The 16,914-nt window shown below is 51.0% G+C and overlaps 1 protein-coding gene across 1 annotated transcript; it reads right to left on the reverse strand.

The window, feature by feature from the left end:
* Positions 1-788: 788 nt before the first annotated feature.
* On the reverse strand, positions 789-12,397 carry GRPEL1 (GrpE like 1, mitochondrial). The gene is made up of 4 exons (XM_082653389.1): positions 12,277-12,397; positions 10,117-10,279; positions 8,691-8,772; positions 789-1,918 (listed from the first exon to the last, which is right to left on the reverse strand). Exons 1-4 carry the CDS (start codon positions 12,369-12,371, stop codon positions 1,572-1,574), a joined length of 687 nt encoding a protein of 228 aa, XP_082509515.1. The 5' UTR covers positions 12,372-12,397; the 3' UTR covers positions 789-1,571.
* Between the last annotated feature and the right edge of the window lie 4,517 nt (positions 12,398-16,914).

Genomic DNA, 16,914 nt, shown 5'->3' on the forward strand with positions numbered 1-16,914 from the left:
TCTTGACCAAGTTATTTAAAGCAGCTTAAAAGAAAAGGGGGACGGGCTTCCCTGGTGGCGCAGTGGTTAAGAATCCGCCTGCCAATGTAGGGGACCAGGAAGATCCCACGTGCCGTGTACCAACTAAACCCGTGCGCCACAACTACTGAGCCCATGCGCCACAACTACTGAAGCCGGCGCGCCTAGAGCCTGAGCTCCGCAACAGGAGAAGCCACCGCAATGAGAAGGCCGCGCACCACAATGAAGAGCAGCCCCCGCTCGCCACAACTAGAGAAAGCCCGTGCGCAGCAACGAAGACACAACGCATCCAAAAATAAATAAATTTATAAAAGGGGGGGAAATTTCTTGAAATGGTATAAATTGGAATTTTAATTATGGGAATATCACCTACACCTTTCAAATCGACTACCCACCTTTCTTACGTAGTATTGACCTTTAATCCTAGAAGTACCTCTTAGAAGCAAAGCTAGTGGAAGGTTACTTTTTTTCCCCTCGTTTATAAGAATACCTCAGTCATTCAACTTTTCCCCTCAAGCGAGGAACGGAGGGTCCGGCGGCGAGTCACAGGGCCAGCGCTTGCCGGTCGTGTGTCCTTGCTGCTGCTTCCAAGTGTCCACGGTCCCCTTCCGGGACAGAAGCCAACACGTTTACGTGTGTCAGGCGCACAGCTGCAGGATTTGAGCAAAGACCCGGAAAGCTAAGCCACACTTCTCTGCTTAGTAAGGATCTCCTCCACCAAAGCACACAGCTAGCAGAGCGTAGGAAAATAAACAACAGGGCTTCAATCCTCTGAAATAAAATTTTAAATTTAACATTTAAAACATACCAAGCACACAGTCCCTCAGATTTCTAAGGAAGTCCATCTTACTAGGGGGAAAGTACCTTCTGGTCATTAGTAACTAGTTGGGTATAGATTTAAACCTTTCTATAAAGAGATGAACAAAACAGGACGAAAGTAACTGAGTGTGTCAAATTCAGTTACTGGCAAAATAAGGAGGTGAGGACGTTAGGGTGTGCCCGCTGGTCTCTCACCTCCCAAAGCCAGAAGACGATCGCTCTTAGCAGCGAGACAGTAACTGATCATAAATGAACGCGAACGCGTTCTTCGCCAAGGGTGTCGTACAATTTCTCTTAGCAAGAAAAATGTTTAAACTCTTGCCTTGCCTTCACTGAGTGACGGGTGGTGGCTAAGCAGTCCAGGAACTCGCGTGCTACAGTGAGACGCAGAGGACGCAGTGCAGCCGGCGCAGCCAGCTAGCAAACAGCAGGACTCCTGAAGACCTTTTATTCATTTGAAATACTCTGACGTCACCAGTTTGAGCAGACACGGTGTTTTTCCTGATACCCTAGGGTCCGGTAGCATCCCGCCGGCCTGTGAGCACGTGGAACTAGTAACTCCCGAATGTTCATTAACACAACTGTGCAACTGGCTTACTTCCTGTCCAGCCACTGGTCACTAAAGCCTGGCAACAAGGTTTAGGAAAAGGTCACGCGCACCCGCAGCTGAGGAAAGATGAAGTGGCCTGAGTCAGCAAGTGATCGTAACAAAGCCCCGGAGCCCGTGGGGGCCGCTAAGCCGCCTTCACCACCCCAACCAGGGCGGGTCTCAGGGTGCGCCCGTGCAGCTTGTACCCCACTTTGTTAACGAGCGCCACCGTGCCTGGCTCCTTGCCCTCAACCGGCGTGTGGAACAAGGCCTCGTGCTCGTAGGGGTCGAACTTGGCCCCCGCGGGGTTCAGCCGGAGTAAGCCGTGCTTCCTGAACACCTTCTGGATCTGGACCTCAGTCATCACGAGCCCCTCGTAGAGGTTCTTCAGGTGCGGGTTATCGTCTCTAATCTCCTCCTTCGGGACGCACTGTGTTGCCTTCTCCAGAATGTCCGCCACCTCCAGCAAGTCCTTGCAGAAGCCCTGAATGCCTACACGAAGTTAAAGAAGAACAGCGTTTGCATTCTGTACCAACTGCATGGGCAACTCAACACTGTAAGCCCCGTTTACGTCACACACGGTCTATTTAATGACACCGTCTCAAATCACTAGTTTGCCCTAGAATTTCAATGGCTGGATTAAAAAACAGACAAACTTTTCTGGGGTTTAGACAAAAGCCAATGAGGTATAAAGACCAGCAGCTGAAAACCTGCAGAACCACCATCAGTCCTGCTCCAGGCTAAGAGGACGTGCAACCCCCGCAGACGGCAGAGCCAGGAAGGGGCGCAGGTGGCTGCCTCAGCTAAAGAACACGGGGCCTGGGGCCACATCCCTGGCTGTCACGGAACTGCCCATGCGATCTGGTTAACCTCTCTGGGTCTCAGCTTCTTTGGTTATAAAACAGGGATAACAGTACCTAACACAGTGAGGTTATGAGGACAAAACCACACACACTCAGAGCACCTAGAACATTTAAGGACTCAATACACACGTTAGCAATTATTTGGCACCGTGGGGTAAAAGTTACCGGGACACACCCCAAGCCTTAACCTTTATCTAACAGAAGAAATAACGTGTTAAAAAACTTCGCACAGATACAAACGTTTGTGGTTCCAAGACAATGCTTCAGCTGCTGAACGAAGGAGGTCAGGGCGGATGAGAGGCGCACACGGCTCAGCTCCCCCGGCCCGCCCCACCCTGGCCCCGGCAGCGCAGCGACCGTGAGGCTCTAGCACGGCCCACTCAAGTCTTCTCGGGTCTTGAAGGCTGTGCGTCTCGAAGGAGGCAGCGCTCGTTTTAGGCTTTACTCTTTCACACAGGGTTTTCACCCCACTGCTTTAAAATGAAATTAAAATTCCACCTATCTGATAAAGATGGGAGCGTCTATTAAGGATTAACCCTGTGCTAGTTCCCGTATGGTCTCTGAGACACGCAAGAAACGGTCACACAAGTGGCAAGTACAATCACAGTGATACTTACACAAGGCGCACTCGTGAGTGCTGAGAAGAGATTAACCTAAGGGACGTGGTTCAGCAGGGTAGGCAGAGGAGGGTTCTGGGAACTGAGGCCTGGAGAGTCGGGAGGGAGCCACACGTTGGAGGAACTGAGGACGGCCAGCCTACCAGGAAGATGCAGACCCAGAGTAGCTGAAGGTTCCAGATGGTGCAGTGGAATGGGTAGAGGTCTGCTGTGGCCACTCTGCCTAGGGTGTGGAGCAGGGATGCAAGAGCTGAAGCTGGCCTGGGCCACAGCGGAGGCAGCAGAGACAAGTGGATGAAGCAGAGTCCAAGCATCACCACTCACCGGATAGGAGGGGAGTGAGCTTGAGGGAGGAGAGGACAGTTCACATGCCTGGCCTAGATACCTGGGCGGGCAACAGTATCATTTACTCAAATGAGGAAGACAGGAAGCACAGGCAGAGGGGAGAATCCAGTTTAAAACACCCCTGAGACGTCCAGGTAAAGACATACAGGGCTAGAACGCAGAAGAAATGTCTGAACTGGAAAGAGAACCTGTGCGTGGATGCCATTCAGACCCGTGGGAGGGCAAGTCAGTAGGGGGGACAGCGAGAGGAGGGGGGAGGCCTGCTCCGAGCCCTGAAGAACCCAGACACGTGGAGGGCGACAGACACGCAGCCAGCGCAGGCCATGACCCGGAAGAGGAGGAGCAACAGGAGGTGAGGTGACCGCATCCAGGAACGAAGAGTTCCTAGAAGAGGTGAAGCGCCGCTGTTAAGGGGCCCGCGAGGGAAGGGTGGGGCCCGCCATGGCAGCCTCTTGCTGGGTGCCGCCTTTATGAGCTCCGGGAGCACCAGTGCCAGGGGGCTGCCCACACGCGGAGGTGAGACTGAAAACAGAGCCCCCTCCTCGCGGCTGTGTGATCCACGCCACTGCCGCCGACTCTGTCAACTCAGCAGCGCGTGCGGGACGTCCGAGTGGAAAGGGTGCTCCCGCGGCTGGGACAGGTCCGGCCTTCGCAGCTGTGGGCTCTGTGGGCACGCACAGAAGCAGGGCCAGGGTCTGGGCGGCTCCCACGGCAGGTCCAGGCGCACGACTACTCCGGTCCTGGTACCTGACCTCAGTGGATCTGTGCTGGTGGTTTTGTGCACACAGCACCTGAGGGACCCCAGGGCCAACTGCCTGCGTTCCCACGGTGCAGGCGGGGCCGAAGGCAGTTGACAACAGCGCACTTTGTGAGCCCGCACAACAGGTGACAGATGGCATCACAGAGCACACTCCCTGGTAGATGGCTCTGGTGGAGGGATACTGGGTGGCTCCCCTTCCAGCAGGAGCGCTCCAATCCTGCCTGCCCCACAAGGCAGCTCAGAAACGGATCTGGGGGCCTCTATTCCAACAACTAGGGAGCAGGACCTGCCCCCAACAGGGCTGTGACAACCACAGAGCAGAGAGGAGGCCCCGCTCAAATCCAGTGCAGACTCTGGTCACCACACCACCAGTCACACCTCCTATCAAGGGGATAATGGCCAGGATATGATGAGGAAAGAGGTGGCAGGCATCCACACTAAAAACAGGCCTTGGGCCTTCCCTGGTGGCGCAGTGGTTAAGAATCCGCCTGCCAATGCAGAGGACATGGGTTCGAGCCCTGGTCTGGGAAGATCCCACATGCCAAGGAGCAACTAAGCCCATGCGCCACAACTACTGAGCCCACGTGCCACAACTACTGAGCCCACACGCCTAGAGCCCGTGCTCCACAACAAGAGAAGCCACCACAACGAGAAGCCCGTGCACTGCAACAAAGAGTAGCCCCCACTTGCCACAACTAGAGAAAGCCCGTGCGCAGCAACAAAGACCCAATGCAGCCAAAAATAAATAAAATAAAATAAAATAAAAAACTCACTACAAACAAAAGTCCAGGACCAGATGGCTTCACAGATGAATTCTACCAAACACACAAAGAACCTATAGCAATTCTCAAACTCTTCCAAAAGACTGAAGAGGAAGGACACTATGAAGCCACCATCACCCTGACGCCAAAACCAGACAAAGACACCACCAAGGAAGAAAATTACAGGCCAGTATCTTTGATGAATACAGATGCAAAAATTCTCAACAAAATGTCAGCAAACCGAATCCAACAACACGGAAAAAAGGATCATATACCACGACCAAGTTGGATTCACCCCAGGGTCATAAGAATGGTTCAACATATGCAAATCAATCAATGCAATACAGCACATCAACAAAAGAGAAGACAAAAACCACATGATCATCTCAGTAGATGCAGAAAAAGCATCTGATAAAATCCAACAACCATTCATGATAAAAACTCTTATGAAAGTGGGTACAGAGAAAACACCTCAACATTTAAAGCTATTACGACAAACACACAGCCAACATAATACTCAATGGTGAAAAGCTGAAAGCCTTCCCGCTAAAATCTGGAACAAGACAAGGATGCTCACTCTCACCACTTCTATTCAACATAGTACTGGAAGTCCTAGCCACAGGAATCACACAAGAAAAAGAAATAAAAGGTATCCAAAATGGTAGGGAAGAGGTAGAATTGTCATTATATGCAGATGACATGATACTATATTTTGAAAACCCTCCACACAAAAACTACTAGAACTGATAAAGGAATTCAGCAAGGTAGCAGGATACAAGATTAACATACAGAAACTGGTTACATTTCTTTACACTAACAATGAAATATCAGAAAAGGAAAGTAAAAAAAACAATATCTCTTAAATCCCATCAAATAATACTTAGGAATAAACCTGACAAGGAGGTGAAAGACTTACATGCTGAGAACTATAAACCATTAGTAAAGGAAACTGAAGATGATTCAAAGAAATGGAAAGATACCCCGTGCTCTTGGACTGGAAGAATTAACATTGTTAAAATGGCCATACTACCCAAAGCAATCTACAGATTCAATGTGATCCCTATCAAACTACCCATGACATTTTCCACAGAACTAGAACAAATAATCCTAAAATTTATATGGAACCACAAGACTCAGAACTGCCAAAGCAATCCTGAGGAAGAAGAACAAAGCTGGAGGCATAACCCTCCCAGACTTCAGACAATACTACAAAGCTACAGTAATCAAAACAGCATGGTACTGGCTCAACGACAAACATATAGATCAATGGAACAGAATAGAGAGCCCAGCAATAAACCCACACACCTACAGTCAACTAATCTTTGACAACGGAGGCAAGAATATTCAATGGAGAAAAGACAGTCTGTTAGCAAGTGGTGTTAGGAGAGTTGGACAGCCACAGGTCAATCAATGAAGTTAGAACACACCCTCTCACCATACACACAAATAAACTCAAAATGGCTTAAATAAAGACCTAAATAGAAGACAAGACACTGTAAAACCCCTACAAGAGAACAAAGGCAAAACATCTTCTGACATAAATTCTACCAATGTTTTCTCATGTCAGTCTCCCAAGGCAACAGAGATAAAAGCAAAAATAAACAAATGGGTCCTATCAAACTTACAAGCTTTAGCACAGCAAAGGAAACTAAAAACAAAACAAAAAGACAACATACAGACTGGGAGAAAATACTTGCAAATGATGCAACCTACAAGGGCTTAATTTCCAAAATATACAAACAGCTCATAAAACTCAATAACAAAAAACCAAACAACTCAATCAAAAAATGGGCAGAAGACCAAAATAGACATTTCTCCAAAGAAGACATACAGATGGCCAATAAGCACACAAAAAGATGCTCAACATCGCTAATTATTAGAGAAATGCAAATCAAAACTCCAATGAGGTACCACCTCACACCAGTCAGAATGGCCACCATTAAAAAGTCTACAAATAACCAATGCTGGAGAGGGTGTGGAGAAAAGGGAACCCTCCTATACTGTTGGTGGGAATGTAAATTGGTACAGCTACTATGGAGAACAGTATGGAGGTTCCTCAAAAAACTAAAACTAGAATTACCATATGACCCAGCAATTCCCCTCCTGGGCATACATCCAGACAAAACCATAATTCAAAAAGATACATGCACTGCTATGTTCACAGCTGCACTACTTACAATAGCCAAGACATGGAAACATGGAAATGTTCAATGACAGATGAATGGATAAAGAAGATGTGGTATATATGTATATTCAATGGGATATGACTCAGCCATAAAAAAAAGAATGAAATTATGCCATTTGCAGCAACACAGATGCAACTGGAGATTATCATACCAAGTGAAGTAAGTCAGAAAGAGGAAGACAAATACCATATGATATCACTTACATGTGGAATCTAAAGTATGGCAAAAATAAACCTATCTATGAAACAGAAACAGAATCAGACACAGAGAACAGACTTGTGGTGGACAAGGCAGGGGGGTGGGGAAGGGATGGAGTGGGAGTTTGGGATGAGCAGATGCAAACTATTATATATGGAATGGATAAACAACAAGATCCTACTGTAGAGCACAGGGAATTATATTCAATATCCTGTGATAAACCATAATGGAAAAGAATATAAAAAAGGGAGGGCTTCCCTGGTGGCGCAGTGGTTGAAGAGTCTGCCTGCCAATGCGGGGGACGGGTTCGAGTCCTGGTCTGGGAAGATCCCACATGCCGCGGAGCGACTGGGCCCGTGAGCCACAACTACTAAGCCTGCGCGTCTGGAGCCTGTGCTCCGCAACAAGAGAGGCCACGACAGTGAGGGGCCCGCACACCACAGTGAAGAGTGGCCCCCGCTTGCCGCAACTGGAGAAGGCCTTCGCACAGAAACGAGGACCCAACACAGCCAAAAATAAATAAATAAATTTATATATATATTAAAAAAAGAATATAAAAAAGAGAATATAGGGCTTCCCTGGTGGCGCAGTGGTTGAGAGTCCGCCTGCCGATGCAGGGTACACGGGTTCGTGACCCAGTCCGGGAAGATCCCACATGCCGCGGAGCGGTTGGGCCCGTGAGCCATGGCCGCTGAGCCTGCGCGTCCGGAGCCTGTGCTCCGCAACAGGAGAGGCCACAACAATGAGGGGCCTGCATACCGCAAAAAAAAAAAAAAAAAAAGGGGGAATATATACATGTATAACTGAATCACTTTGCTGTACAACAGAAATTAACACAACATTGTACATCAACTATACTTCAATAAAATTAAAATAAAAAAAAAGAGAGATTTGTTCTCTGTGTTGAACTCGGATCTTATCAAGTTTCCACTGTGAGCACCCAAGGTCTTGCTGTGAACCTGAGGTTCTGCATCTACAACAGGGGGACTGAAAGCTCCGTCCCCATAGGTACTCAAATGGTAGCCTTTTGGGTAATCAACACAACACATCTGGGGTTGGGAGACGGGCCTCAGTGCCAGTGCCATTACCAGGTTTGTGCTGAATGGCAAGTCATTTCAACCTCACTGATCTCAACTGTAAAAACGGGAAGGACGATAACAGAAACATACAAAGGTGACAATGCAAACAGAATCTGAGGAGGTCCTAAGTGAGACCCGTGTTAGGGCTGCTCCAGCTAAGGAGCCGAACCTCACAGAGCCGACCTGCTAGTTACCTGCAGGCTCACACCGAGGTCTCTGTGGAAGAGCAAAGCACACGCTCCTCATTGAAGGAATCACGCTCACCACTCCGAGTGCGAGTCCTAAGGGCAATTTTGCTCCTTCTAGACAACGGCTGACCCATCTCCAACACTGGAGGGAGTGAAGCAGCAGGCTCCCCACCTCCTCACGGGGCTGGCCCCTTTGCCTGGCACTCTGATACCCCCTCCCTTGCCCCGTGTTTCCCTCGGTCAATGTCATGTAACGTTGAAAGTTACCATATAGTTTCGCCTCCTCCACCAATTTTTGGCTCCTCTGCCGCAAGTTCTCCGTATCTGCTAAAGCTCGCTTATACTTTTCCTTAAAAAAAAGAAAGGGAGAAAGAAAGACTGATTCACGTGAATTAAATATGGAACAAATTCATAGGAAAGCATATCTGATGTAACAAACTCCAAGTCAAAACACAAACAACAGCTATCATCACGTTTGAAATTTGGGGTTACAGACAGCTGCTGCTTAATAAACACAAACACATTAACCCGTGTCACTGTTTCCAGCAAGTGGGGAACAGATGGCCCGGTGTCGCGTATTCACATAGCCCCCGAGGGCATTCTCACTCAGTGTGCAGCTGGGGAAGGACAAGGAGAGGCTTCTCATTTCTCATGGTTCCGATGGCTCTCCTCCAGGGAGGACCATTCATTCATTCCTCAGCAGAATCTCCAACTTAAGGGAATCCTAGAAGCCCGGTTAGGGGCTGACCCGTTCAGTTCCCACACCCTGAAGAGACGTGTAGGAGAACAACGAACCTGAGTGGACAGCTTTGGCCTCTACGCCACAGAAGAGGAAAAACCCCATCAATGAACCTCTGGTATTGTTAAGATTGCCCAGATATGATTCAGTTGAAACATTTATTGTGTACTAATCATCTGAATTCTGGTATCTTCCTCATTTTGCACCAACTTTTCCTGTAATCTCATCCGTCTCCTGGAATTTCTATTTTTCGTGTGCACCAGGTTACCGTGTTCAGCCTTCAGGCGATTCCAGAGCCGTGGTTAAGAGCAAGAGCTCCCAGGCTCAGGCCCTCGCCCTGCCACTCAGTGGCCAGGTGACCTTGGCAAGTTTACCAAACCGTCCTGGACCTCAGTTTCCTCATCTGTAAACAGGGATATTAACGGCTGACTCACAGGGTTGTTGTGAGAATTAATATAAATAAAGGGGTGAGAACGGCCCCAGCACACAGTATTTGATATTATCATTCTTAAATGCTCACAGAGCTCGATTTGTGCCACTCATGCTTTTCCACATGGGGTCATAATCCATATTACTAATCAGTTCACAGAACTCCTACCTCCCTAGGAGAGCGCCACGTGGCCGTACCTCTGCCCCCCACCCTTGTCCTTCCCTAAGACCAGCTTAAAGGGCCCTACTGAATAGTCCTCACCTGTAAAGACCATTTTAAGCCTCAATTCAATATAATCTAGGTAGCACATAGAGATGACCCTCATGACAACCAGAGCCACACAGGCTTTGGGTTCTATCCCTTCTCCGGTAGTAACTTGTTATAGGACCCAGCCGTAGTCCTTGGACAACGATGGGATTTGTCTGGGCTCCGTCTCTGTTGTCACGGAGGCTGGCCAGACGTCCTCGGAAAAGACTCACCTGGAGTTTGAACGACCACACTCCCCCCAGAGCCCGCAACCTTACCATGGTCTCCTTTAGCTGCTCTTCCAGCTTGACCTTCTCTTCCATCAGTGTCTTCTCTGCCGAGGGCAGATCTGTCTTCTGTTCATTCTGACCCATGTCCTCTTCCAAGTTCTGGCCATTGTTCTTCTGTTTTGTAGCTGTGCACAGCAGCCGAGGAGAGGACCTAAAGACAAGTCCACACGCTAGAAATTAAGATGTTTGTTTTGCTTCTTAAAGTCAGATGTATGACTTAAGAAATCAGAATTTAAAACTATGTGCTACTGACCCATGGGGGAGAAAAGATTTATTTCAGATCCAATAAAGGCATATGACGTATAGAAGCTATTTGTTGATATAAAGTCTTCTGCAACAAATGCCTAAACTAACATGTCAGTGTACCAAGGCTATGGTACTAACCTCCTCTTCTTCCCACTTTAAACATCTCCTTCTGAGATATGGTCACCCAGGCCCACCACACAGCAATGCAGTAGCTACTACTGGAGGTGAGGCCCAGTGCTGATGCTCATTACAAAGCTGGAGGGGCAGAGATCTTGCCCACACGGTACTTCGGGCATGCAAAAAAGATATCTACATACAAAGAACCGTAATGTGGGGTTTGAAAGTGATAAAAGAGGAACCATGCACTTTGGGAGGCTCAGAGTAGAATATTTCTAGCTTTGGGTAAATGGAAGGCAATGAAAGGGTTTGTGCAGCGAGGCTTTGAAGGATAAGTAAGAGTTCACATACAGAGTCAGGAATGGATGAGACAGACGCACTTCAGGAAGAGGGAAGGACTGGAGGTTGGAAAGCATGGGGATGGTATGTACAGGGGAAATACAAAGAGCTCTAAAACTAATGCTGCAAGGGACTTAAAGTATTACCCAATCTGATCCCCACATGAAAAAGGTTAAGTGATAAACTCAAGGCCGCAAAGCCATTAAGGAATGATACACATCTCTGCACCAGGTCCAGTGGAACTCTTAATTATGCCACAGTCCAACCTGAAAATAAACCACATGCGATTTCTTCCCAGATTAAAACAAACTGCCTCAATGAACAGGAAAGCTAGGAGTACACAGAGCATATGTACAAGGATGTTTACAGCAACTGGAAACAGATCGCTGTCAGAAGGAGACGGCTGAACAAGCTGTTTCTGCCGACCCCCTCCTGGAGCGCCAGAGGCTCCCGCAGCAGCCAGAGCGAGTCTCGCTTTGCTTTGCAGGGAGGGAGACGGAGGCTCCGGGGGCTCAGTTACCCCGAAAGCTACGCATACAATTCAGCTCTCTAAACTCCCCAACTTGAGCCTCTTGCCACAAACCCAGTTCTCAGAGCAGAAATCCACGCGTCTTGGCAATTAATTCCAGATACAAAAATCACAAATTACTCGAGCAAAGAGGCCTTTTCACTCGGGCTTTCCAGGGGGGGCTTGTTCCCACACAGTTCTACACCACGTATCGGGCTGGAATCGCCGCTGCATCCCGCGCGCTACCGTAGTCCACGCTGCCCGGCCCGGTCTCCCCATCACTCAAGCAGCTCCTGCGGGGAAAGCCCAGCTCCTGCTCTGCGCAGCTTCTACCCAATCTGTCTTCTACCAGATAACCTGGTTCTGGGAAGCTCCTCCAACGCAGACGGTGCTAAGCACTCGCTAAACTAACTTATGAGGCTAGACTTTGAAAAAGCAGAAACCGCCGCTTTAAAAAAAAACACGAAAGAAGAAAAGCCAAGGTGAGGGCACTGCCTCGTGACCCCCGCCGCGGAGTCACCGCTCTTGTATAAATAAGTCGCTGTCCCCACCGTGGGGCAGGCACCGCTGCCCTTCTGACCTCAGGCTCCTGGGCACGCGGAGGTGGACGAGGACTCGGGCCGAGAGGAAGGAGCCAGCGCGCCGCCGCCCCGCGCCCCGGGGACCCGCACAAGCGGCCGCCTCGCGCCGGCCTGGGCTCGCGGGAGGCTCGGCGCGGCCTCGGGCTCGCGCGGGGCGCCGTCCCACCCTCCCCGGGTCCGCCGCGCGGGCAGCACGGGCAGCGAGGCCGCAGGGCAACCCCGCGGTGTCCGCGCCCCGCGTGGGGGAACCGCCGCCCACAGCGCCCGGGCCGGAGCCGGGCAGGACTCGGGTCGGAGCGGACGGGGGCGGCACGCACACCGCGCCCTTCCTCAGCCCGGGCAGCCGGCGCCCCTTACCTGAGAGACAACGCCAAAGCCGGAAGGCTGTGCCGCGCCACCCTCACGCACCGAGCCGCCATAACTGCTGCGGGGTCTGCGCGCTCACGGGGCATGCGCGGAGGCGGCTGACCCCTCCCCTCGGCCACCAGGACACTCGCGCAGACTCTGTGCTTCCTTCCCCCGCCCAACTACTTCCCCTCAGCCAATCCACCACCGCTTCTCCTCTGATAGACAGATCATACTCACCACTAATTGCCGGTCTTGGAGTAGCACTCTCCCCTCCCCCGGTGGGCGGGGTCTGAGGCCTTCCAGAGCCCGAGAAGGTGAGGAGGTGAAAGGTGAAGGAAACCGTGGGAGGAGACTCTCCGCGGAGGGGCGTGGTCAAAGGAAGAACCAATAGGGAGGGAGCATGGGGGTGGGACGCCGGAAGTACGGACTTGGGAGAGCAGAGAGGCGGCAGTCGGTTTTCCCGCGTGGTTGTACGTTGCACGTCTCAGGCCGCCCTTTCCTCTGGGAGTCGGCGATGCGCCGGGGCTGGCATTTGTCCTGTTCTACCTTGCAGCGCGAGCTCCTGGGACCGTGCCGGGCACCGGGCGCTCAGTGTGGACTAACTGCAAATAGGCCAAGGACAAAAGCACGTCCACGGGCAACCGCAGGACTTTAAAAAAGTCGGTTAAAATAGTGTTAGGGGGGCTTCCCTGCTGGCGCAGTGGTTGAGAGTCCGCCTGCCGATGCAGGGGACGCGGGTTCGTGCCCCGGTCCGGGAGGATCCCACACGCCGCGGAGCGGCTGGGCCCGTGAGCCATGGCCGCTGAGCCTGCGCGTCCGGAGCCTGTGCTCCGCAACGGGAGAGGCCACAACAGTGAGAGGCCCACGTACCGCAAAAAAAAAAAACAGTGTTAGGGGAGCACCACCCGTCCTGCCTGCGGCTCCGCGGCGGCGGCGGAGGAGGGGGAAGGGGCGAGGGCTGGTGGCCGGAGGGGACTCCGTCGCTACCTGTCAGTTCTATTAACGCGAAAACCAAAACCCAGGAAGCAGATGTGACACAGCACGGCGGCGTTGGTGCTGGGTGAGGGGAATTGGGTGTGTGTTGTTTTCTCTTTGCCCTCTTCTTTCACCTTCAGTTTTATCAGAGTAAAACACGAAGCATAACAAGAACAGCACCGAGGAAGGCTCAGGGGACACAGCCAAAGCTCATAAATACAAATGTTTTCGTTAATCTATCAAAGGTCAGTGCTACCGTATCACGTGCCACGAAGGAGCCGAGGTGCTGGAAGAGGAGGTGTCCTGGGCTGGAGCCCGTGGTGTCCCAAGTGTGGTGCTGCCTGCATGTCATATTTGGGGTTTTTTTGGGTTTTCTGTAAATTAATTAATTAATTTTTGGCTGTCTTGGGTCTTCATTGCTGCGCGCGGGTTTTCTCTAGTTGCGGCGAGCGGGGGCTACTCTTCGTTGTGATACGCAGGCTTCTCATTGGGGTGGCTTCTTTTGTTGCGGAGCACCGGCTCTAGGCGCGCGGGCTTCAGCAGTTGAGGCACGCCGGCTTCAGTAGTTGTGGCTCGTGGGCTCTAGAGCGCAGGCTCAGTAGTTGTGGCGCACGGGCTTAGTTGCACCACGGCGTGTAGGCTCTTCCCGGACCAGGGCTCAAACCCCTGTCCCCTGCATTGGCAGGCGGATTCTTAACCACTGCGCCACCAGGGAAGCCCCGAAGTTTTCTGTAACAAAATGTAAATCATGTCAGGGGGAGGGATAAATTAGGAGTTTGGGATTAACATACGGACACTACTATGTGTAAAACAGATAGCCTAAAAGGGCCTACTGTAGAGCGCAGGGAACTCTGCTCAATATTCTGTAATAATCTATATGGGAAAAGACTCTGAAAAAGAATGAATATAGATATATGTATAACTGAATCACGTTGCTGTACACCTGAAACTAACACAACATTGTAAATCAACTATACTACAAAAAAAATTTTTTTTGATTTAAAACATGTCATGTTTCTCATTGGCGGTGACCTTGGGCAAGTCATTTAATTGGTCTCAGCATTGATTCCCTCCCTGTAGACCTGGGATTATAGCATTCATTGTGAGGTTTAAAAGAGGTACAACTATTCATTTCCTAACTCTTAGGGCTCAAGGGAATCAGATGGGAATCCTGCCGTAAATAGCTCACAGTGCAGCATGGGGACGATCAACAGTGGTAGCCGCTGTGTCCTGAGACAGAGCCAGGCAATGGCTGTTGCAGTGGCGATGTTTCTGCGACACTGAATCCCTGGTCCCTGCAGGACAGCCGAGAGGCCAGGCCCCAGATCTATTACGTCCAAAACGGCAGATTTTCCGGAACAGAGGCCCGTCTGTGCTGCCACCTCGTGGCAGCATTGGGAACTACGCCCTTGGGCGCCTGCTCAGGTAGTTCCGTGAAGTCTGGAACTTCTTTGTCACCACATTGCAAGTCATCAGCACGCAGAGATGAAGCTGCCTGTGTGGGAAGACTCCTGCATCAGCCCTTGGAACGAATTTCTAGCCAAGAGAGTGGGTGGCCCAGACAGGGGGTGCAGGAAGAGCAAGCTAAACAGCCCATGGTGCCCCCAAAAAGGATGGGGCTGTGTTTAAAAGAAAATGTCTTCAGGAGAAGGTTGTGCAGAAGCAACAGCATGTGGGCTGTGGGTGTGATGCTCATGACAGCTGAGTGCCCACAAGTGCCAGGCTCCGCGCAGGTGTCCTCTCCTGGACCAGCCTGCCCTGCGGTGATGGGGAGACGGGGGATGGGCCAGGCTCGTCACACACTTGGAAAAAGGCAGAGCTCTTGCCTGTTTTTCCCGACTAATCCCAGCCCATGTGACCATCAGGGCCAGAACCCTCATCAGAATGTTGGCTGCTGCCATAAGGTGCATCGTCACCTTTTATTATTATTATTATTGTCCCTCGGCTGGAGCATGGAATTTCATCCTTTAACTCTGAAATAAGCAAATTAAAGAATATATATATGGCTATGATGGGTGTGGTGCACAGAATTCTAAAGATGGGCCCAAGATACCCATCCTCTGGTTATTCAGTCAAACACTAATCTAGGTGCTGCTGTGAAGGCTTTGCAGATGTAGTTGGCGTGTCAAGTCAGTGACCTTCATGGAGAGTATCTGGTGGGCTTGACCTTGGTGAGCCCTTTCAAAGCAGAGAGTTTCCTCCAGGAGGCCAAGGCAGAGAGCTTCACAGCAAGAGGAAGACTCGAATCACTGCTGCTGGTGCGAAGACGGACGGGGGAGTGAGAAGGTGGCCTCAGGGAGCAGACGGCGGCCCCCCTCCAGCCACCAGCGAGGACGTGAGGGCCTCAGATCTGCTGTCTCAGGGCACTGGACTCCACAGGCCATCTGTGCGGGTCCCCAGACCACAGCCCAGCCCGGCCTTTTGAGGGGCATTACTTCTCTCCTCTCCACTTTATCTGTATTTGGGATATCAGTACACAGAATGGAGTAACCATAAACCTTGTTCCCATTCCCTTCATGGGGTCTTATTCTTGGCCCACTTTTGTTTGTTTGTTCATTTGTTTCCGTGCTACAGGAGACCCCCACCAAATAAAAACCTCCACCTGGAGGAAACAGGGGTTCCCCGGTTAAGAGACTTTGCTGGAAGAGGGACCTGAAACCGGCAGATTTCACCGACATTCCTCCCAAGCACATGGGCGCCAAACTGAAATGCATGTCCTTGGTAAGAAAATGCCACCAGAAGGGGCCACAGACGTTCAAGCTGAAATAGCTTTCTGCAGAAGGAGCCAAATCAGTTGCACGAGGAACGAGCAAACACGTTAACTGGCAGCCGCTTCCCCGAGAGCATCTGAAGGCCAACGGCAGCCGCCTGGAACTAGTGGCCTCTAGGTACGGCTCAGGCGCAGCCCTCGGCACCATCAGTTCCTCCCACAGAGACGCTGGAAGGACAGGGAAGGAGAGAGCAGCGGCAAACTCCCCCATCCCGAGGAGAGTGTCTTCAAGAGCCCTTGGACGTCAGAGAGAGTCTGAATCCGAGGCTGACTAAATCGTTCATCACAAGCCCACTGTGATTGGAGCGCTCCTGCGTGTCGGTCGAATCAGCCATTGGCCAGAAGAAAGGTCAGAAGGGTGCAAAGCCTGCGGGTTGGCGGGAGGGACAGTTTCTCATTATAAAAATAATGGATGCCCATCCTAGAAATGTTACAAAATGTAAATGGGAGGAGAGTGTAGGACTATCAGCCTTTCCCTCCTGAGTTCCTCTTTCTCATCCCTGTTGGGACCTTGGGCACCTGCACTCTGTCTCCCCTTGACCCTGACCTTGGATTGATTACAAACCCAGAACTAGAGCCAGAGGCATCTTGAGGTGACAGCCATGACCCTGTGATGAGCAGAGACGATTGGGTCCCTTGCCTGTATCACGGGGCTAATGACACTTCTTGTGAAAAGCCCGGGCTTCCCACGAGCAGGGCTCGAGGGCAGAGGGGCTCCCAGGAGCTGTGGCTGAACCCGACTTGCCTAGGAACCTCCTTCCCCTGCCACCGGTGGCCTCGGGTGCCTGTCTGGAAACATGGACACGGATGCAGGGTGCACACAGGGCAGCCATGGAAGCAGCGGGCACACCTGCCCCTGCTCTTAACCCCAAGCCCTCCTGGATCAGGAACCAAAGCAAACC

The sequence above is a fragment of the Grampus griseus genome, assembly GCF_964374135.1.
Source record: "Grampus griseus genome assembly, chromosome: 4".
In the NCBI taxonomy this organism is placed as follows: domain Eukaryota; kingdom Metazoa; phylum Chordata; class Mammalia; order Artiodactyla; family Delphinidae; genus Grampus; species Grampus griseus.

Bases quoted from the DNA above. Each gene is read 5' to 3' on its own strand.
- GRPEL1 (XM_082653389.1), bottom strand. From the start codon at position 12,371: ATGCCCCGTGAGCGCGCAGACCCCGCAGCAGTTATGGCGGCTCGGTGC. The intron at 10,280-12,276 runs GTAAGGGGCGCC...ACTTGTCTTTAG, and splicing joins GCTTTGGCGTTGTCTCTCAG to GTCCTCTCCTCGGCTGCTGT. The intron at 8,773-10,116 runs GTAAGGTTGCGG...CTTTTTTTTAAG, and splicing joins AGCAGCTAAAGGAGACCATG to GAAAAGTATAAGCGAGCTTT.